We start from the raw sequence: 16,800 nt of genomic DNA on the forward strand, positions 1-16,800 counted from the left end.
TTTGTCCAGAGTTTGTGTCCTTCATTCATCATCCATCATGCTCCTGTCGCTCCTCTGCACCTCCTTTATTGAAGCTGGACTAAAGAGGTGAGACTCACTTTCAGGTCGAAATTTTCCCATTCATTTTTACCAGTGTTTTCACTTTATTTTGTCTCTGTTTTGTTTTGTTTCTCCATCACCATCTCCATCTCACTCCATCTCATCGAAGCAAAAGCTCCATCCTGTTGAGACCCGGAGAACAGGCAGGTCTGTCTTGAGGTAAGCAAAGCACCCGCTCCACTTCCTGCTTGTGGGACCCCCTACTGTTCCTGAAAGAGGATTAAGATAAATAGCCGAGCTTAGTGTCAAGCAGCACAACACCACGAGGAAAAGTGAGCGGTCTCAGTGTTCAGAGGAGTCAAACCATTACTAATCCACTTCTTATTTCCTGCTAATCTTGGCTCGGCATATCTTCATCCACTTCCTCTCTCTGTAGGTCGGCTTTGTTTGTGCTTTTTTACCTGCTGTCTGTTAGCCTTCCTGCTTAAACTTTGTTTCCTAATCTGCTTCTTTCACTGATCGAACTCATATGTGCCCTGCATGGGCTCTTTTTCGAAAAAACAGGACATCTGAGAGTTGCTAAGAGACAGGCATTTGTACCAGCTATTGCATAAAACTTATATATGTACTTCCCACCTTATGTTGTTTATTTAGGGCCTTTTCTTTCATATCTACTTATAAAATAATTGCATTTTGGTGGTGAACATGCAAGAAAACATTTGTAAATTTCCAAAAACTGCTGCCTTAACTTGTGATCACAGAACTATGGTGTAAATAAATGTAATTTACATTGTTATTTAGGCATTAAAAGCACAACATTAAAACATTTAAAGCCAGGTGACATGAGAAAATTACGTAACATATACATAAATTGCAAAGAAGAGTCACAGCAACAAACAATTACAAATGTGCAAATTACAATGACAACAGCAGTAACATTTATACCAAAAACTATATTAAATTACTTGAAAAATACATTTATTGGGATAAAAATGTACTTCACAAACTAGTTGAAAAAAGCAAAACATGTTTAAGTACAAACATTTTTATTTCTAAAAAATAGTTTAAAATTGATAAAACAAATGTACATTTTCCAAAACAAATTTCTAGTTTTTAAAACATTTACATAATAGGTGCACAGGACTGTTTGTTTCTACCCACAGTTTATTCCTAGTCCTGTCCAAAATGTCAGCCTCCCTGAAACAATTGTGTCACGACTTGAGTGTGTGCAAACCACTGATTTACGGCATCCTTAGTCGCCTGAGAAATTAATCCGTTGTGTAATTGAATACCTTTTTTTTGTAAACTTAATTTATCACCGTGCACACGTCTCGACAGGCCGAGGCCACTTGTGTTTGCTGTGTTAGACTGGTGAGCTTGCTTTCACCGCTGTGTGTTTTGATATTTCATCAGGGCCTGCTAAACAGTAAGGAGGGCTCTCTGCCGCCCACCTCTCCTCAGACAAATTGCCTCGGAGATTGCAGAGGTGGGTCTGAGGCTGATGGATGTGTACACAAAGACCTGACGAGAACATATTTGCAAACATTAAATCCATATCACCATAACATGTAGCGTCCGCTGGGCCACACACCAGTCTTAGTGATGTGCCGCTGAATCCTAAATGTTATTTTAAGGCCTGTGTGTTTGTCTCACGTGTTTGTGTCTGCTGGTCTTGATCATTATGGGATGCTGTTGCTCCCTGTCTAATCCTCCCATCGCCCTTTAACCTCTTTAACCACTAATTACTCTACATCCACTCTACTTTCTCCACCTGACCACGTCTCCTCTGTCTAATCCCCTCAGACCTGAACATCCATTTATCAATTTCAGCTCCATCATGTCTAACCAGTGCACCCATGTTGCACTCTGCCCTCTCCGACTGCCTCAAACCCAGGTCTCTGCTCCTCATTTCCATATCCTTGAACCTCTAATCAGTAGATTTCACCAAATCTCTGCCCCTCTTTCTCCAACTCCCTTCTTTCCCTCCATCATCTTCTCCCCCCTTTTGTTTTACATAAACGCTCTGTTCCCATCATTCTCTCCCATTTTTTCTCCCTCTTTCCTCTCCTTCCCTCTCCCCTTCCCTGTTGGCTTTTGCCTGCATTTCTGTGTTAATTTGCCTGAGAATGCATTAGCTGTAATGAAGGCTGAGGGCCGAGGGAATCCTCCAGGGTTCCATTAATCATCTCCCCTCAGACAGGCAACCTTGATTACAAGTGGCAAGAAATTCATTAGAGCCGGGCCTCTGACAACTCTTATCTCCGCCACTAGATCTGACTCATTAGGCAGCCAAATTAAAGCTATGATGGCCCTGATGAAACTCATCGCTTGTTTATCTTGTGCGATTTGATGCATCTGCCCATACATCACTGTAACCGCGACCGTCCGGACCCTCCCGAGAAGTCAGGCCTGCAGTGTAGGCGCTGAGCGGTCTGCGCTCTCACACAACCAGCGGGTGATGAGGTCCCTCCTCTCCTGCACTCTCTCTCCCTCCAGGAGGGAACGTGGAAATGCTCTCATGCAGAGGCTGGAGAAACTTGAGACATTTCCATTTGTGATTCAAGTAGCAGAGTGGCTAATGATTGGCAGTTCAACTGCAGACTTGCTCAAGATGTGATTTAGTGCAAGAAAAATTATGTGGGGTTATTACATCATTAAAAATCTGTTAGAGCCAATCATTAATTGAGGGCTTAGAAAACAATAACTCTGTAAATCAAAAGACTTCTGAGGTGAACGTGTGTCTGTTTTATGACAAATTTCCTACAGCTCGCTGCTATATTTGCACTTTTAAATACATAATTTGTACTTTATATATGTAGTCTATATATCGAGTGATTGACACCAATATGACTTTTTTTTTATTGCCATTTTTAATGCAATTTTTGCAGCCTAAACGTTGCCCCAAGTAGCCTCAGTGACAAAAACACTGCTTGTTCTTACTAAATATTCTATCACTAAAACCATTAGCCACGCCACTAAATGTTGCCAGATTCTACACTTAATATCAATAATGTTAGGATTAAAAGAATCTGTTAATATAACAGGAATGAAAACGGCTCCACTAACAGGAACCTGATAGCAGCTGCCAATTAGAGATGAGTCTCAGAAGTAAAGCTGTGTCATCATCTCCTCCACAGAGGTCAGGGTCACTGAAATAGCTGCTGCACTCTGGCACAACGTTGTGGAATTGGCGGTCTGTATTAGTCAGCTATACTGGAGTGTCATAAAACTTCCACTGCTCCTTCACACCATCATCCCATCCCCATCCGAGTGTCACAGTCTTGATGTATGAAGTGGACTTTAAAATAAACCTTACTATTCATGGAGGCCCAGGTCACGAAGAGGCTGTTTATGCTCTGAGGTCAACCTGAGATAACAAATTATTTTAATCCCAGAGAAGAGAACAGGATGAGTGTGTGATTCCTGGAGTGTTGGAGGAGCTTTTTGGTTACTTAGTTAAAATATTATTTCTCTAAAAACATTTGAGGAATCTCGCCACATCATAATATTTCAACAGGTGCTCCAGGCATTTGGATCAGTTTTAGAAATGGGTAAACAACTGGTTCTCCCAGGTGGGACGAAATTATTCCCACAGCAGACTGTGCTGGAAGGAGCTCAGAGAACGGAGGTGAATCCAGAGTCGTGCACAATCACGGAAGTTTGCTCTGTAAACGTGGAGCTCTCTCTGCTTTTCTCCCCCTCTAACGGAGCAGCGACAGTATGGGGTCCCACTGTTGATGGTCACACGTCATTTAAATGTTGCCACTCAATGATTTTACATCACCATGTTGAGATTCCGTGTTCACTCTGAGTGAGCAGGTCCAGGCATTTATTTAATTATGTCATTATCTCTATATGCATTGCAGATTAACTGGTAGGAAAATGATTTCCTGTTCCTGTCTTTACCAGACCGTGGTGATTGGTACAGGCAGATCTAAATGTTCAACAAAAATTAAGCTATTTCAAAACTAAAAATATTAGTTAGTAATATAACACATTTTAAAACATTAAATCGAGTATACACAGGCGTACATTTATAATTCCCCACAGGTACTTATACTATTTAGTAGTTTTTTATCATTTAATTTCAGAAAATAATAAATAATCATGTTACTTTCTGTAATTGGTTTTACTGATATAGTGCATTGTTGCAAATGGTTATTGTTTAATATTTTTATTCTGTATGATTATGATTTTTAAAAAGGGCTGCTGTGTTAGTTTTTTTAGGAAATTTTTTGACTTGATTCAAATGGAGATCCATCTGTACACTTGTTAAAACATGGTCTCCTGGAAAGAAATCAATCCACGATGCTTATTAAAAAAACATCTTTCTTCCCACATGTCCAAATGTAATGTAAGATGAGTATTAGTGTTAAATTATTGAAAACAAATCCTTGAATATTTAAAATTCAAACATTACACTTGTCACTAACTTCGTTACTCATCTGAAAAATATTTAAAATTTAAAAACATTTTCAACCAAATTGTCAAAATGACAATTATTATTATTTAAAATTTAAAAGGTTTTTTTTTAATAGCTTTGTTGCATTTATTACTGAAGGCACTTCATTGGGTAAGGGCCGTATTTAAATGAAATATTTTAAGAAATATTTCAAAAAAGAATGTAACATTCGGAGGCTGAAACACAATAATGCCTGAATAAAATGGATTCAATCTGATTCCGACGTTCATATAAAACGATTTATTAGGTCTTGATATTTTACACTCGTCCCTTGTTTGGTCATAAGGTCCTTCACATCTTTTATTTCACATATAGCTGTCAAAGGTGGATCCTACAGTCGACAAATAAACGTCTTAAGTTACATGCAAATGTGGTCAACAAATTGTACTAAACAACCAAATATTTAGAAATAAAAAAAGTCCAGAATATTCTTCACCAAATGAGGACATGCACGTAACCAACAGAACATTTTGGCCCTATATATAAATACTTAAAAAATCTTTACAGTCTCATCTTCATAGTGCCCATTTAAATATACATATTCACAGGACAATAAATTAAAAAAAATGACAGCATCTGGACAAATAACGGATCCTCTTCTCTGCTCAGTCTCACCTTGTCAGACAAACAAAATCCTCCTTTCTTGTGCTTCATGCGTTCGACACGTCAGTGGAACAAAGAAATTAAGTGTTCTTTTAAATTAGGATTCAGTTCTCAAACCGATCTGAGATCAGGGCCTGCTCCCCTGCTCGATCTGTTGGTGCTGACTCCTCACCGCAAACCTGTTGACGTGCACCGGGATTGGCACCACGATTTTGGGATTACGCACGGGTTCCCCTGAGCGGTTGTTGACGTTCCCGGCCTTGATCCGTTTCCATTTGGCTCGGCGGTTCTGAAACCAGATCTTCACCTGCACCTCGCTCAGTTTAAGTGCGTGTGCGATCTGGGAGCGTTCGGTCAGCGACAGGTACTTTTTACAGTGAAACTCCTTTTCTAGTTCCAGCAGCTGCTCGCTGGTAAAAGCTGTTCGTCTCCTGCGGCTCTTCCCCGCAGACGTGCCGGTGGCCAGCGCCTCCTGGGAGCCGCTTTTTAGTTTGTTCTTCTGCGTCATGGAGCCGCAGTTGTTCCCGTCCGAGAAACTTTCGTTCTCGCTGTCTACAGAGCTGTCCTCCCGGTCACTGCACACGGTGTCTGCAGATTTTAGGTCCAGCTTCTCCTCGTCTGAGCTGTAAAGTTTGGTCTCTCCTGGAATGTGGGAAAAAACACACACAAATATTTAGGGCCTTAATTCGTGTCATGCCAAACAATAAAAATACACTTTCCACTAAGATGTAAATAACGAGTGAAATTTAACACATTAAGAAAAATGTTAGTGACACAATAACATCTTGTGAACATGATCTGTAACTGGTGTGGCAAAAACACAAATAAAGTAATAATGATGAAGAATAATAATTATAATAATAATACCATTTTTTATATATTTTTTTATAATACAATGTTTAAATGTTATTCACAGTATCTTCCAAAATACTGACAACATAAAACGTTGGAGACTTTTGGTGAAGTAGTGAATTATTTGTTTTTGTCAAACAAACACTCAAAATTATTTTTATGACATGTTCTAGCATTTACAATATGTTCTACAAAGTCACATAATTCCACACACTAAACACTGAATACCCCATCTTAATGCCCACCTCCATGTAGCCCATATTTATTCTATTTAAACGAACGACTTTGGATCGGGAACGATTTTACGCACGGTTTACGCACAATTAGCCATACATATTATAAATAAATAACCGTTAAGTTATTCGACTAAAGTTTACCTGAGATTGTTTGAAAAGTTTCAGAGAAGTTGATGAGCTCAGAGCTTTTGTCCCGGCTGTGCAGTTCGTCAGAGTGCGGACTCTCCTGTCTTCTCGCCGCCGGATCCGCGGCGCTCAACCGGGGCCCTGGGAGTTCCTGCGGCGGATAGAAACTGTCCGGAGGGTCCGAGAAGCTCGGCATGGTCGTCGTGAGCGCCACCATGGATGGGACTCCTTGACCCAAACTGGCGCAGAAAGTGTTGGTGAGCCGTCCGGCAAAAGACGCCAGTGGCGCAAGCGGGGGTATACCAGAGGATAAAGGCGCATGAGATAAAGCCTGTGGGATTACCAGCGGTCTGTAGGGCATGAACATGGGGTAGCCCGTGTAGAGCAGGTGTCCCGGTCTGGGCTGGGGGGTCCCTATGAGAGAATCGATGGAAAACGCCGTTCCTTGGCCGCCGGGTCTCTGCATTTTTGCAGGCGTGCGCTTTGGGTCGGTGAAGTAGGGAGAAGAACTTGGATGCAGGTGTTCCTTCCTTTGCAACGCACTAAACTTTTAGTTCAGAGACAGAGTGGGCTGGAAGTAGATCCTGTGAACTGGAGTGCTGTCATCCCTGGATGTGGACTGCTCTACTCTCCGGGTCTGTGCGCTCTATATGCGCCGGTCAGTGGGACGCTGGGTTGTGAGCGCCACCGCTACCTTTTTGCCTCTTATTTGTCCCACACTGAGACACAAACACACGCTCTCTCCGTGTCTGAGCACCTCTCCCCTCTCTGCGAGTCTAACCTCCGCCCCTCTGTGCTCAGAGAGAGGGAGAGAGAGAGAGAGAGAGAGAGAGGAAGGGAGGGAGGGAGGGAGCGCATTGGTTATAATCTGCAATACAAGAGGGATGAAAAGGAGGTGTTTCCCTGGGGGCTCATCCATCTTCCTCAAATTACGCTTCATTTCCTTATTCAGCCCCTGACTTTTTGGCCGTCTTGAGAGGCGGTAGTTTCCCAGTGGAGACCAAATAGACAGGTCGAGCCCCCCACCCCCCTCTTACCCGTCCCAAACCCTCCTTCTCCCCGTCCTCCCCTCTGTGCCAGGTTCACTATTGACTCCTAAAAAACGGTGTGAGAGCCGCTCCAGCCCTTCCCCTTCCATAATCGTTGACCACACCAACCCAATCAGCTATTATTAATTTTGATTGATGATAAGTAATTACCCTGGATTCAAGGGACAGAGTAAAACAACGGCAGCTTTTGTTGCAATATTGGGGCCGATGGGCATCGGAGTCAGGAGGAGGTGGGACTGGGGGGAGAGGCAGATGTTTCTGCGCCACCGTCCCGCACTCTCTGCGGCTAAAGACAATGCTCCTCGGCCTCAGAAGCAGGAGAAGTGCTGCCGCAACAATTGTTCCCCGGAGAGAGATACTCTGCGCCAAATTAGATCCAGATAAAAGGAGGTTTACACGAGGTCAACTGCAGCGTGGACGTGGACACACAGGGGCCAAAGTCAAATTGATGTGGATTTCCACTTCACACATCTTAAACTTTGTCTCTTGAAGATCATTTGTCAGTTGGACCTCGAACGTAATTCACCCCTGATCTAAGGCACATGTGGAGAGACAGGGAAAAATCACTTTTACTACTCCGTTTTAACTGTGTTTTAATCGCTGATCATGTCACCTTTTAAATGGCAATTGGAACTGATGATGATTGGTCCTATTGAGTCCTGGTGCCCGGGCTCTCCAACTGGTCTTCTGATTGCATGAGGACACAAACATATCACCGCCAGCTCTGATTAGCAGTGAAGGGTTAGGGCTAATTCCTGTAATTGCGACTGACTTCAGCATCACCTCTCTTTGATTTATTGTTACCGTTTGTGGAGAAAACTCTGTATTTTCTTCCCAGGGAAATTTTTTTTATCTCCACCGTGACCCTGCTCGACAGCAGCCTGTGCGATTGTTGTAAAAATTTGCATTATTTGCCTATTTAGTCTTAGTCCGCGAGATAATCACATTTTAACAGTAAATCGCAGTTTATTTTCGTGGTTGCAAAAGTTTTGTGTGGTGCAATGTTCATGTGATGACTGAATTTTATTTTTTAATTTTTTAAAAACAAAATATTCTAATTATAAATAAAAAACAATTATCCCCCTTGCAGATACCCCAAATAGATAGAATTAAGCTAGATGTAGACCAAATATATTTATATAACCAAAAAATACTGTAACAATTAAACAACAATGCTATTTGACTAACCAACATAAATTATAGGCGAAAATGCTAAATGTTGTAAGAAGTTCGTCAACTCAAATACTGTCGCCATATAGTGTGTGTATATATATAAATAAACTTAAAAAAAACGAATAAAAAATATATTGTTTCAATCTCTTCGTTTATTTCACCCTAGAAATACAACAAATCCTGCTGCAGGAGAGGCAGACACACGACAGAGACATTACATAATGAAAAGAGGTATGTATAGACGAAGTATTTGGAATATATATATATATATATATAATATTATATATATAATTTAGATGTAAAAACAATCATTGACAACTTAAAGGGAATTTTTTTTATTAAATACCTCACTACAGATATTCCTACTTTAGACTTGACTTGAAAAAAACATATTGAATAGAAATAATTACTTATAAAAAATAAAAAATAATAACTAATAAGTGCAAAATTTTAAAAAGTGACTACTAACTGAATAAAATATAATACTCCATTGCTTATACTTGCTTTAGCAGCGTCTACCTTATCAACTTAGGTCTCTAGTTCCCTCTGGTGGTACAAAATCAAACACCAAAAACTGTGCTGAATGAATACTGTTGAATGAAGAGAGAAAAGCAGCTGTTTTTCTTTCTCAAAAGTACGTGTAGGTGATGCAAAAATACAGTCAAACTAGTGAATATATTCTTGAGCCAGTGACTATGATTCTCTGCTCTTCAGCAAACATTTCTATTTTCACGCTATTCTCTAGATCTAGTGGATGTAGCCTCTGTAGTCCAGGAGCAGGTAGTTCTTGATGAAGGTGGGAAGGTCCAGTTTGGGAACCACCTTGTGGACTCGGGCCTGCAGAAAGGTCCTGAGTCTGCAGCGAGCCAAGTGCTGCAGGGAGCGAGGCGTCATCGCCAAGGAGAAGACAGACTGATAGAATTCCTGGTGCTCCTGATGGAACACAAATGCACAAACAAACTAATATCACGAAATAATAATTTACGTCATGTCTACTAAAGCTCTAAATGGTCACCTTTTAACTTAACCACAGGATGCAAACAAATTATTCAAAAAGTACCTTTAAATGATTGAAATTACCTGAGTTTTTTCCTATAATTTCTGCCTATAATTGTATTGTATATGTAAAATATACCCTAATATTTTGCATGAAAATACCACAAAAAAAAAAAAACAAACAAACAAAATGAACTGAATGACAATCAGGAAACAATCAGGAAACAATCAGGAAACAGCATAACTTGCCTTAAAAACCTCTTCAGGAACTGACTCAACCCATGTGTCTGTGACTTTGAGGTGACTATAGCCATTCAGCAGAACCTCAATGGTGCGTGGAGATGCACAGCAGTGCTTTAGAACCTGACAGAACAGCAGAGAACAGAACACAGAACACAGCCTCAGAATTCATGTCACTGTCATTCAAGTTCACAGGCGAGCTTGTGACTCCTCCATGAACATTAGAAGTGAAAAAATAAAGTAATTAAACACTTGTGAAATGAACAGATTGGTCTTCCCTCCAGGGGTTTAACTGGAAATTATGCAATTAGTGCTAATTAATCTCCTATTAACACTTGCCTAATTAGGAAGCATGCATTTTGTCTTGCCAACGTGGGTTCAATGATAGTTGTAGTCTGTTTCCCACTGAGAGTGCAACACTTCATGTTGTGTCATGAAATGGGAGATGTCTGTGTGTGTGTGTGTGTGTAAGTGTGAAGAAGTCTGAATTATTGCACAGAACAGTTTTAGTGTTTCAAGTCTTCTAGTCCAGGTGTTACATGTGCTGTACTTAGTATTTATGGACAGTGATCAGTTGTCCATGCTGTGAATAGGACACTAAATAACCTTTAAGTGTTACAGACAGAAAGACAAAAATTCCAGGTCTTACCAAGGGCAGAGCACCAGGCCACACCCGGATGGATCCATGGTTGAGCAGAGCACGGACGATCCTCTCAGGCTGATGGGAGAGTTTGCACCACACTACCTTCAGGATGTTGTGCATGGGAGCCTCACCTCCATAGTCCATGTTGTTCACACAGGCTCCGTTAGCCATCAGCAGGTCCACCACGTCTGGATTTACGTTCTTACAGGCCATGTGTAAAGGAGTGTGCCTGTCATGGTCCATGGTGTGGACGTCAGCACCCGCCGCCAGCAGCAGCTGGCAGACCTTGAAGTACCGCTCAAGATCCTGCAACTTCTGAGGCTGAGAACAGGCAATGTTCAGTGGAGTCATACCCTCTTCATTCTCTTTGTCTACTGCGGCTCCGTAACGAAGGTACATCTCAGTGTGGTCTGGAAGGCCGTACCTGGCTGCTACGTGCAAAGGTGTGTCATTTTCATCAAGAGTGCGACCACTGATTGCTGCACCGAACTGCAGGAGATATTTGGCACACCTGCAGGCAGAGGCACCTAGATTTACAATCAATTAACATGTTTATCCTTTATATTCATGTTAAACATTAACCTAAATTCTTTACTAGTAATTCTTTTTCCTCTTAAATCCCGACTTATCCTTGCCAACAAATGCTAACTCATAGGGTTGAGGCTCCTTTTTGACCCAATCTAGATACAAAATAACAATAAATGACCTAATTTGTGTAATTCTTTATAATTATGTAAAATGGCAACAGTGTTTAAACAAAAAATCTCTCTCGGTGTTAAAGAGAATTGCTTTCCACTAAAAAAGCCATCTCTCTCGTCTAAACTTCATTCTGACCTGCAGTACTCACTCAAAAGATTCTGGGCAGGTGCACAGGTGCAGAGGCATGAGACCCTCCTCAGACACAGAGTTGGCGTTGGCCCCATGCATCAGCAGCAGCTTGGTGCACTCCGGCTGACAGTTTTCACAAGACTCGTGGAGAGCGGTTATGCCACCAGGCGCCAGATCTATGTTGGCCCCACGTTGCAGCAGCAGTTTCAGGCAATCTGTAAATCCTCGACCAGCCGTGATGTGGAGTGGGGTGGTCAGTTCCTGCTCGTATGTCAGTGACCACAGTCCTGCCAGCAAAAAGAGCAATTTGAACAATGTATTTTGGGGCTTTGCAGAGATTGTAAACAAACAGATATGCAGCATTTTTATCAGAGAATCAAGGTTCAGGCACAGAGATAATTTACATCAGTCTAATATAATAAGATCAAATATCCAGATCTGTTTGCTAACACACAAACCTACTGAGGCCTCTGTAGTTAAACCTGAAATTCTTCCATTCTTCTATGTTGCTGGTGTCAAAAATAGCATCAACAAGGTAGTCGTACTTGTCCTCATCTATAATGCTTAGGATGGTCAGCTCATCACCAACAAGCAGACAGTTCCAGAACTGTATGACACAACCCGTAGCCTTGGCTGTGCTGATTACGTCGCTGCGATATGTCTTCCTTTGGTGCCACTTAGTCTTAGGTGCTGTATAAGCCATCCTGGATCTAATGTTGTTATAATTTGTTGTGTTGCTGGTGTGTGTTTTCTCCAGCAAGAAATAACCTCTAATGTTGCTTGTTTGTGCAGAGAGGACTATTTCAGGGAGGTGATATTTGATATTGTGCTTGACCTAGGGAACGTTGCCAGGAGCCAATGAGTGGGGCTCTACACATCACCTGCTCACTGTTTCAACCCACTAGTGAGGTAAAAAAAAGTATAGAATGTACTGTATAAAAGTCATGCTTTGTGATATCACTCATAAAAAGACAGACGACCAACTGGTTTATATTTAAAGGTTTTTACTAAACCTATTTTGGGGAACCAATGCACTTCGAAGCAATGGCGTAACAACTAATATCTGTCTTTTTATACTCTTTACCACCTGAGAAAATATTGAGCTCTCTGAGTACCACCATGATGACCAACATTAGAATTCCCCTGCTCGTTCCACGTTAAACTTGCAAGTGACCCCATGTTTCCATGCTGCCTGTACTTACGGGAGCAACAGACTTGCATTGCGGCAAAAAAGTAAAAAATATAAATAAAAAAATATATAAATATATATTTCATAATCTCACAAGTAGCTACATATTTTTCTAAAAGTTGTATTAATTGTGCATGGTAAGTTTCAGATTTATTCAACTAAAAATGCAAATGTGAAAATATGATTTTTCTCCACGTACCACTGGTGGTACACGTACCACAGTATGAGAACCACTGTTCTACGCCATACATTGATAGCTGCATGACACGTCACTCCTTTCTTAATTGCACTGGCAGCTGCTCCGGTGTGGCCGGAGCGAAGGGCGAAGGCAGCTGCTCCGCTGTGGCCAGAGCAAACGGCGAAGGAAGTAGCTCCGGTGTGACCGGAGCGAAGGGCGGTAAAGCGAACGCAGTTGCTCCGGTGTGGCCAGAGCGAAGGGCGAAGGAAGTAGCTCCGGTGTGACCGGAGTGAAGGGCGGTAAAGCGAACGCAGTTGCTCCGGTGTGGCCAGAGCGAAGGGCGAAGGAAGTAGCTCCGGTGTGACCGGAGCGAAGGGCGGTAAAGCGAAGGCAGTTGCTCCGGTGTGGCCGGAGCGAAGGGTGCATGTAGTTGTTTCGGTGTGACTGCAGCGCAGGGCGTGGAAGCGAAGGTACATGTTCCGGTGTGGCTGGAGCGAAGGCAGCTGGTTCAGTGTGGCCAGAGCGAAGGGCGAAGGAAGTAGCTCCGGTGTGACCGGAGCGAAGGGCGGAAAAGCGAACGCAGTTGCTCCGGTGTGGCCAGAGCGAAGGGCGAAGGAAGTAGCTCCGGTGTGACCGGAGTGAAGGGCGGTAAAGCGAACGCAGTTGCTCCGGTGTGGCCAGAGCGAAGGGCGAAGGAAGTAGCTCCGGTGTGACCGGAGTGAAGGGCGGTAAAGCGAACGCAGTTGCTCCGGTGTGGCCAGAGCGAAGGGCGAAGGAAGTAGCTCCGGTGTGACCGGAGTGAAGGGCGGTAAAGCGAACGCAGTTGCTCCGGTGTGGCCAGAGCGAAGGGCGAAGGAAGTAGCTCCGGTGTGACCGGAGTGAAGGGCGGTAAAGCGAACGCAGTTGCTCCGGTGTGGCCAGAGCGAAGGGCGAAGGAAGTAGCTCCGGTGTGACCGGAGTGAAGGGCGGTAAAGCGAACGCAGTTGCTCCGGTGTGGCCGGAGCGAAGGGTGCATGTAGTTGTTTCGGTGTGACTGCAGCGCAGGGCGTGGAAGCGAAGGTACATGTTCCGGTGTGGCTGGAGCGAAGGCGGCTGCTGCGGGGTGGCCAGAGCGAAGGGCGAAGGAAGTAGCTCCGGTGTGACCGGAGCGAAGGGCGGTAAAGCGAAGGCAGTTGCTCCGGTGTGGCCGGGGCGAAGGGCGAAGACAGTTGCTTCGGTGTGGCCGGAGCGAAGGGCGAAGGCAGCTGCTCCGCTGTGGCCAGAGCAAACGGCGAAGGAAGTAGCTCCGGTGTGACCGGAGCGAAGGGCGGAAAAGCGAACGCAGTTGCTCCGGTGTGGCCAGAGCGAAGGGCGAAGGAAGTAGCTCCGGTGTGACCGGAGTGAAGGGCGGTAAAGCGAACGCAGTTGCTCCGGTGTGGCCGGAGCGAAGGGCGCAGGCAGTTGCTCCGGTGTGGCCGGAGCGAAGGGCGCAGGCAGTTGCTCCGGTGTGGCCGGAGCGAAGGGTGCATGTAGTTGTTTCGGTGTGACTGCAGCGCAGGGCGTTGAAGCGAAGGTACATGTTCCGGTGTGGCTGGAGCGAAGGCAGCTGCTTCAGTGTGGCCAGAGCGAAGGGCGAAGGAAGTAGCTCCGGTGTGGCCGGAGCGGAGGGTGCATGTAGTTGTTTCGGTGTGACTGCAGCGCAGGGCGTTGAAGCGAAGGTACATGTTCCGGTGTGGCTGGAGCGAAGGCAGCTGCTTCAGTGTGGCCAGAGCGAAGGGCGAAGGAAGTAGCTCCGGGGGGACCGGAGCGAAGGGCGGTAAAGCGAAGGCAGTTGCTCCGGGGTGGCCGGAGCGAAGGGCGAAGGCGGTTGCTCCGGTGTGGCCGGAGCGAAGGGCGAAGACAGTTGCTTCGGTGTGGCCGGGGGGAAGGGCGAAGGCAGCTGCTTCGGTGTGGCCGGAGCGAAGGGCGAAGGCGGTTGCTCCGGTGTGGCCGGAGCGAAGGGTGCATGTAGTTGTTTCGGTGTGACTGCAGCGCAGGGCGTTGAAGCGAAGGGACATGTTCCGGTGTGGCTGGAGCGGAGGCAGCTGCTTCAGTGTGGCCAGAGCGAAGGGCGAAGGAAGTAGCGCCGGTGTGCCCGGAGCGAAGGGCGGTGAAGCGAAGGCAGTTGCTCCGGTGTGGCCGGAGCGAAGGGTGCATGTAGTTGTTTCGGTGTGACTGCAGCGCAGGGCGTTGAAGCGAAGGGACATGTTCCGGTGTGGCTGGAGCGGAGGCAGCTGCTTCAGTGTGGCCAGAGCGAAGGGCGAAGGAAGTAGCTCCGGTGTGACCGGAGGGAAGGGCGGGAAAGGGAAGGCAGTTGCTCCGGGGTGGCCGGAGCGAAGGGCGAAGACAGTGGCTTCGGTGTGGCCGGAGCAAAGGGCGAAGGCAGCTGCTCCGGTTTGGGCGGAGCGAAGGGAGTTGTTCCGGTGTGGCCGGAGCGAAGGGTGCATGTAGTTGTTTCGGTGTGACTGCAGCGCAGGGCGTGGAAGCGAAGGTACATGTTCCGGTGTGGCTGGAGCGGAGGCAGCTGCTTCAGTGTGGCCCGAGCGAAGGGCGAAGGAAGTAGCTCCGGTGTGAACGGGGCGAAGGGCGGTAAAGCGAAGGCAGTTGCTCCGGGGTGGCCGGAGCGAAGGGCGAAGACAGTTGCTTCGGTGTGGCCGGAGCAAAGGGCGAAGTCAGCTGCTCCGATGTGGGCGGGGGGGAGGGGCCAAGGCAGCTGCTCCGATGGGGCCGGAGGGAAGGGCGAAGGCAGCTGCCGCGGTGTGGCCGCAGCGAAGGCGCCTGATACGTTGTGATTAAGGCGAAGGGCGAAGGCGGTTGCTCCGGTGTGGGCGGGGGGGAGGGGCCAAGGCAGCTGCGCCGATGTGGCCGGAGGGGAGGGCGAAGGCAGGTGTTCCGGGGTGGCCGGAGCGAAGGGCCAAGGCGGCTGCTCCGATGGGGCCGGAGGGAAGGGCGAAGGCAGGTGTTCCGGGGTGGCCGGGGCGAAGGGCCAAGGCAGCTGCTCGGATGTGGCCGGAGGGGAGGGCGAAGGCAGCTCCTCCGGTGTGGCGGAGCGAAGGCAGTTGTTCCGGTGTGGCCGGGGCGAAGGGCCAAGGCGGCTGCTCCGATGTGGGCGGAGGGGAGGGCGCATGTGGTTGTTTCGGTGTGGCTGAAGCGAAGCGCGTTGACTCGAAGGTAGCTGCTCCGGTTTGACCGGGGCGAAGGGCGGAGGCAGTTACTCCGGTGTGGCTGGAGCGAAGGTAGCTGCACCGACGTTGCCGGAGCGAAGAACGAAGGCTGTAGCTCCGGTGTGGCCGGAGAGGAGGGCGAAGGCAGCTGCTACAGTGTGGCCGAAGGGCGAAGGAAGTCGCTCCAGCTGCCTGCGCCCTTCGCTGCGGCCACACCGGGGCAGCTGCCTTCGCCCTCGAAGGTAGCTGCTCCGGTTTGACCGGAGCGAAGGGCGAAGGCAGTTACTCCGGTGTGGATGGAGCGAAGGACCCATGTATTTGTTACGGTGTGACTGGAGCGAAGGACGGTGAAGCGAAAGCAGCTGCACCGACGTTGCCGGAGCGAAGAACGAAGGCAGTAGCTCCGGTGTGGCCGGAGCGAAGGCGGGTGGTCCTCTGTGATTGGAGCGAAGGACGCGGGTAGTTGTTACGGTGTGAGCGGAGCGAAGGCAATTGCTCTGGTGTGGCCGGAGCGAAGGCAGTTGTTCCGGTGTGGCCGGAGCGAAGGGCCAAGGCAGCTGCTCCGATGTGGCCGGAGGGAAGGGCGAAGGCAGCTGCTCCGGTGTGGCGGAGCGAAGGCAGTTGCTCCAATGTGCCCGTAACGAAGGGCGAAGGCAGCTGCTCCGTTGTGGCCGGAGCGAAGGGCGAAGGCAGTTGCTCCGGTGTGGCCGGAGCGAAGGGCGAAGGCAGCTGCTCTGTTTTGGGCGAAGCGAAGGCAGCTGCTCCGGTTTGGGCGGAGCGAAGGGCGCATGTAGTTGTTTTGGTGTGGCTGGAGCGAAGGTAGCTGCACCGACGTTGCCGGAGCGAAGAACGAAGGCAGTAGCTCCGGTGTGGCCGGAGCGAAGGCGGTTGCTCCTCTGTGATTGGAGCGAAGGACGCAGGTAGTTGTTACGGTGTGAGCGGAGCGAAGGCAGCTGCTCTGGAATGGCCGCGGCGAAGGAAAGAGGTGAGAGTTCGCAGGCGGC

At 47.0% G+C, this 16,800-nt stretch overlaps 2 protein-coding genes across 2 annotated transcripts in view; both read right to left on the minus strand.

The window, feature by feature from the left end:
* Positions 1-4,557: 4,557 nt before the first annotated feature.
* On the minus strand, positions 4,558-8,743 carry gbx1 (gastrulation brain homeobox 1). Its single transcript, XM_008334359.3, has 2 exons — positions 6,334-8,743; positions 4,558-5,746 (listed from the first exon to the last, which is right to left on the minus strand). The coding sequence occupies exons 1-2, from the start codon at positions 6,782-6,784 to the stop codon at positions 5,232-5,234; spliced, it is 966 nt and encodes a 321-aa protein (XP_008332581.1). The 5' UTR covers positions 6,785-8,743; the 3' UTR covers positions 4,558-5,231.
* A 75-nt stretch (positions 8,744-8,818) lies between these two features.
* asb10 (ankyrin repeat and SOCS box containing 10) overlaps positions 8,819-16,800 on the minus strand; it is a 10,974-nt gene continuing 2,992 nt past the window's right edge. Inside the window, exons 2-5 of the mRNA XM_008334361.3 lie at positions 11,267-11,534; positions 10,426-10,930; positions 9,786-9,899; positions 8,819-9,473 (exon numbers count right to left, since the gene is read on the minus strand). Coding sequence (XP_008332583.1) covers positions 9,288-9,473; positions 9,786-9,899; positions 10,426-10,930; positions 11,267-11,534 — 1,073 coding nt within the window. The 3' untranslated portion in view covers positions 8,819-9,287. The remainder of the gene's footprint in view (positions 9,474-9,785; positions 9,900-10,425; positions 10,931-11,266; positions 11,535-16,800) is intronic.

This window comes from Cynoglossus semilaevis, chromosome 20 (genome assembly GCF_000523025.1).
Source record: "Cynoglossus semilaevis isolate Cse_v1.0 chromosome 20, Cse_v1.0, whole genome shotgun sequence".
Lineage (NCBI taxonomy): Eukaryota > Metazoa > Chordata > Actinopteri > Pleuronectiformes > Cynoglossidae > Cynoglossus > Cynoglossus semilaevis.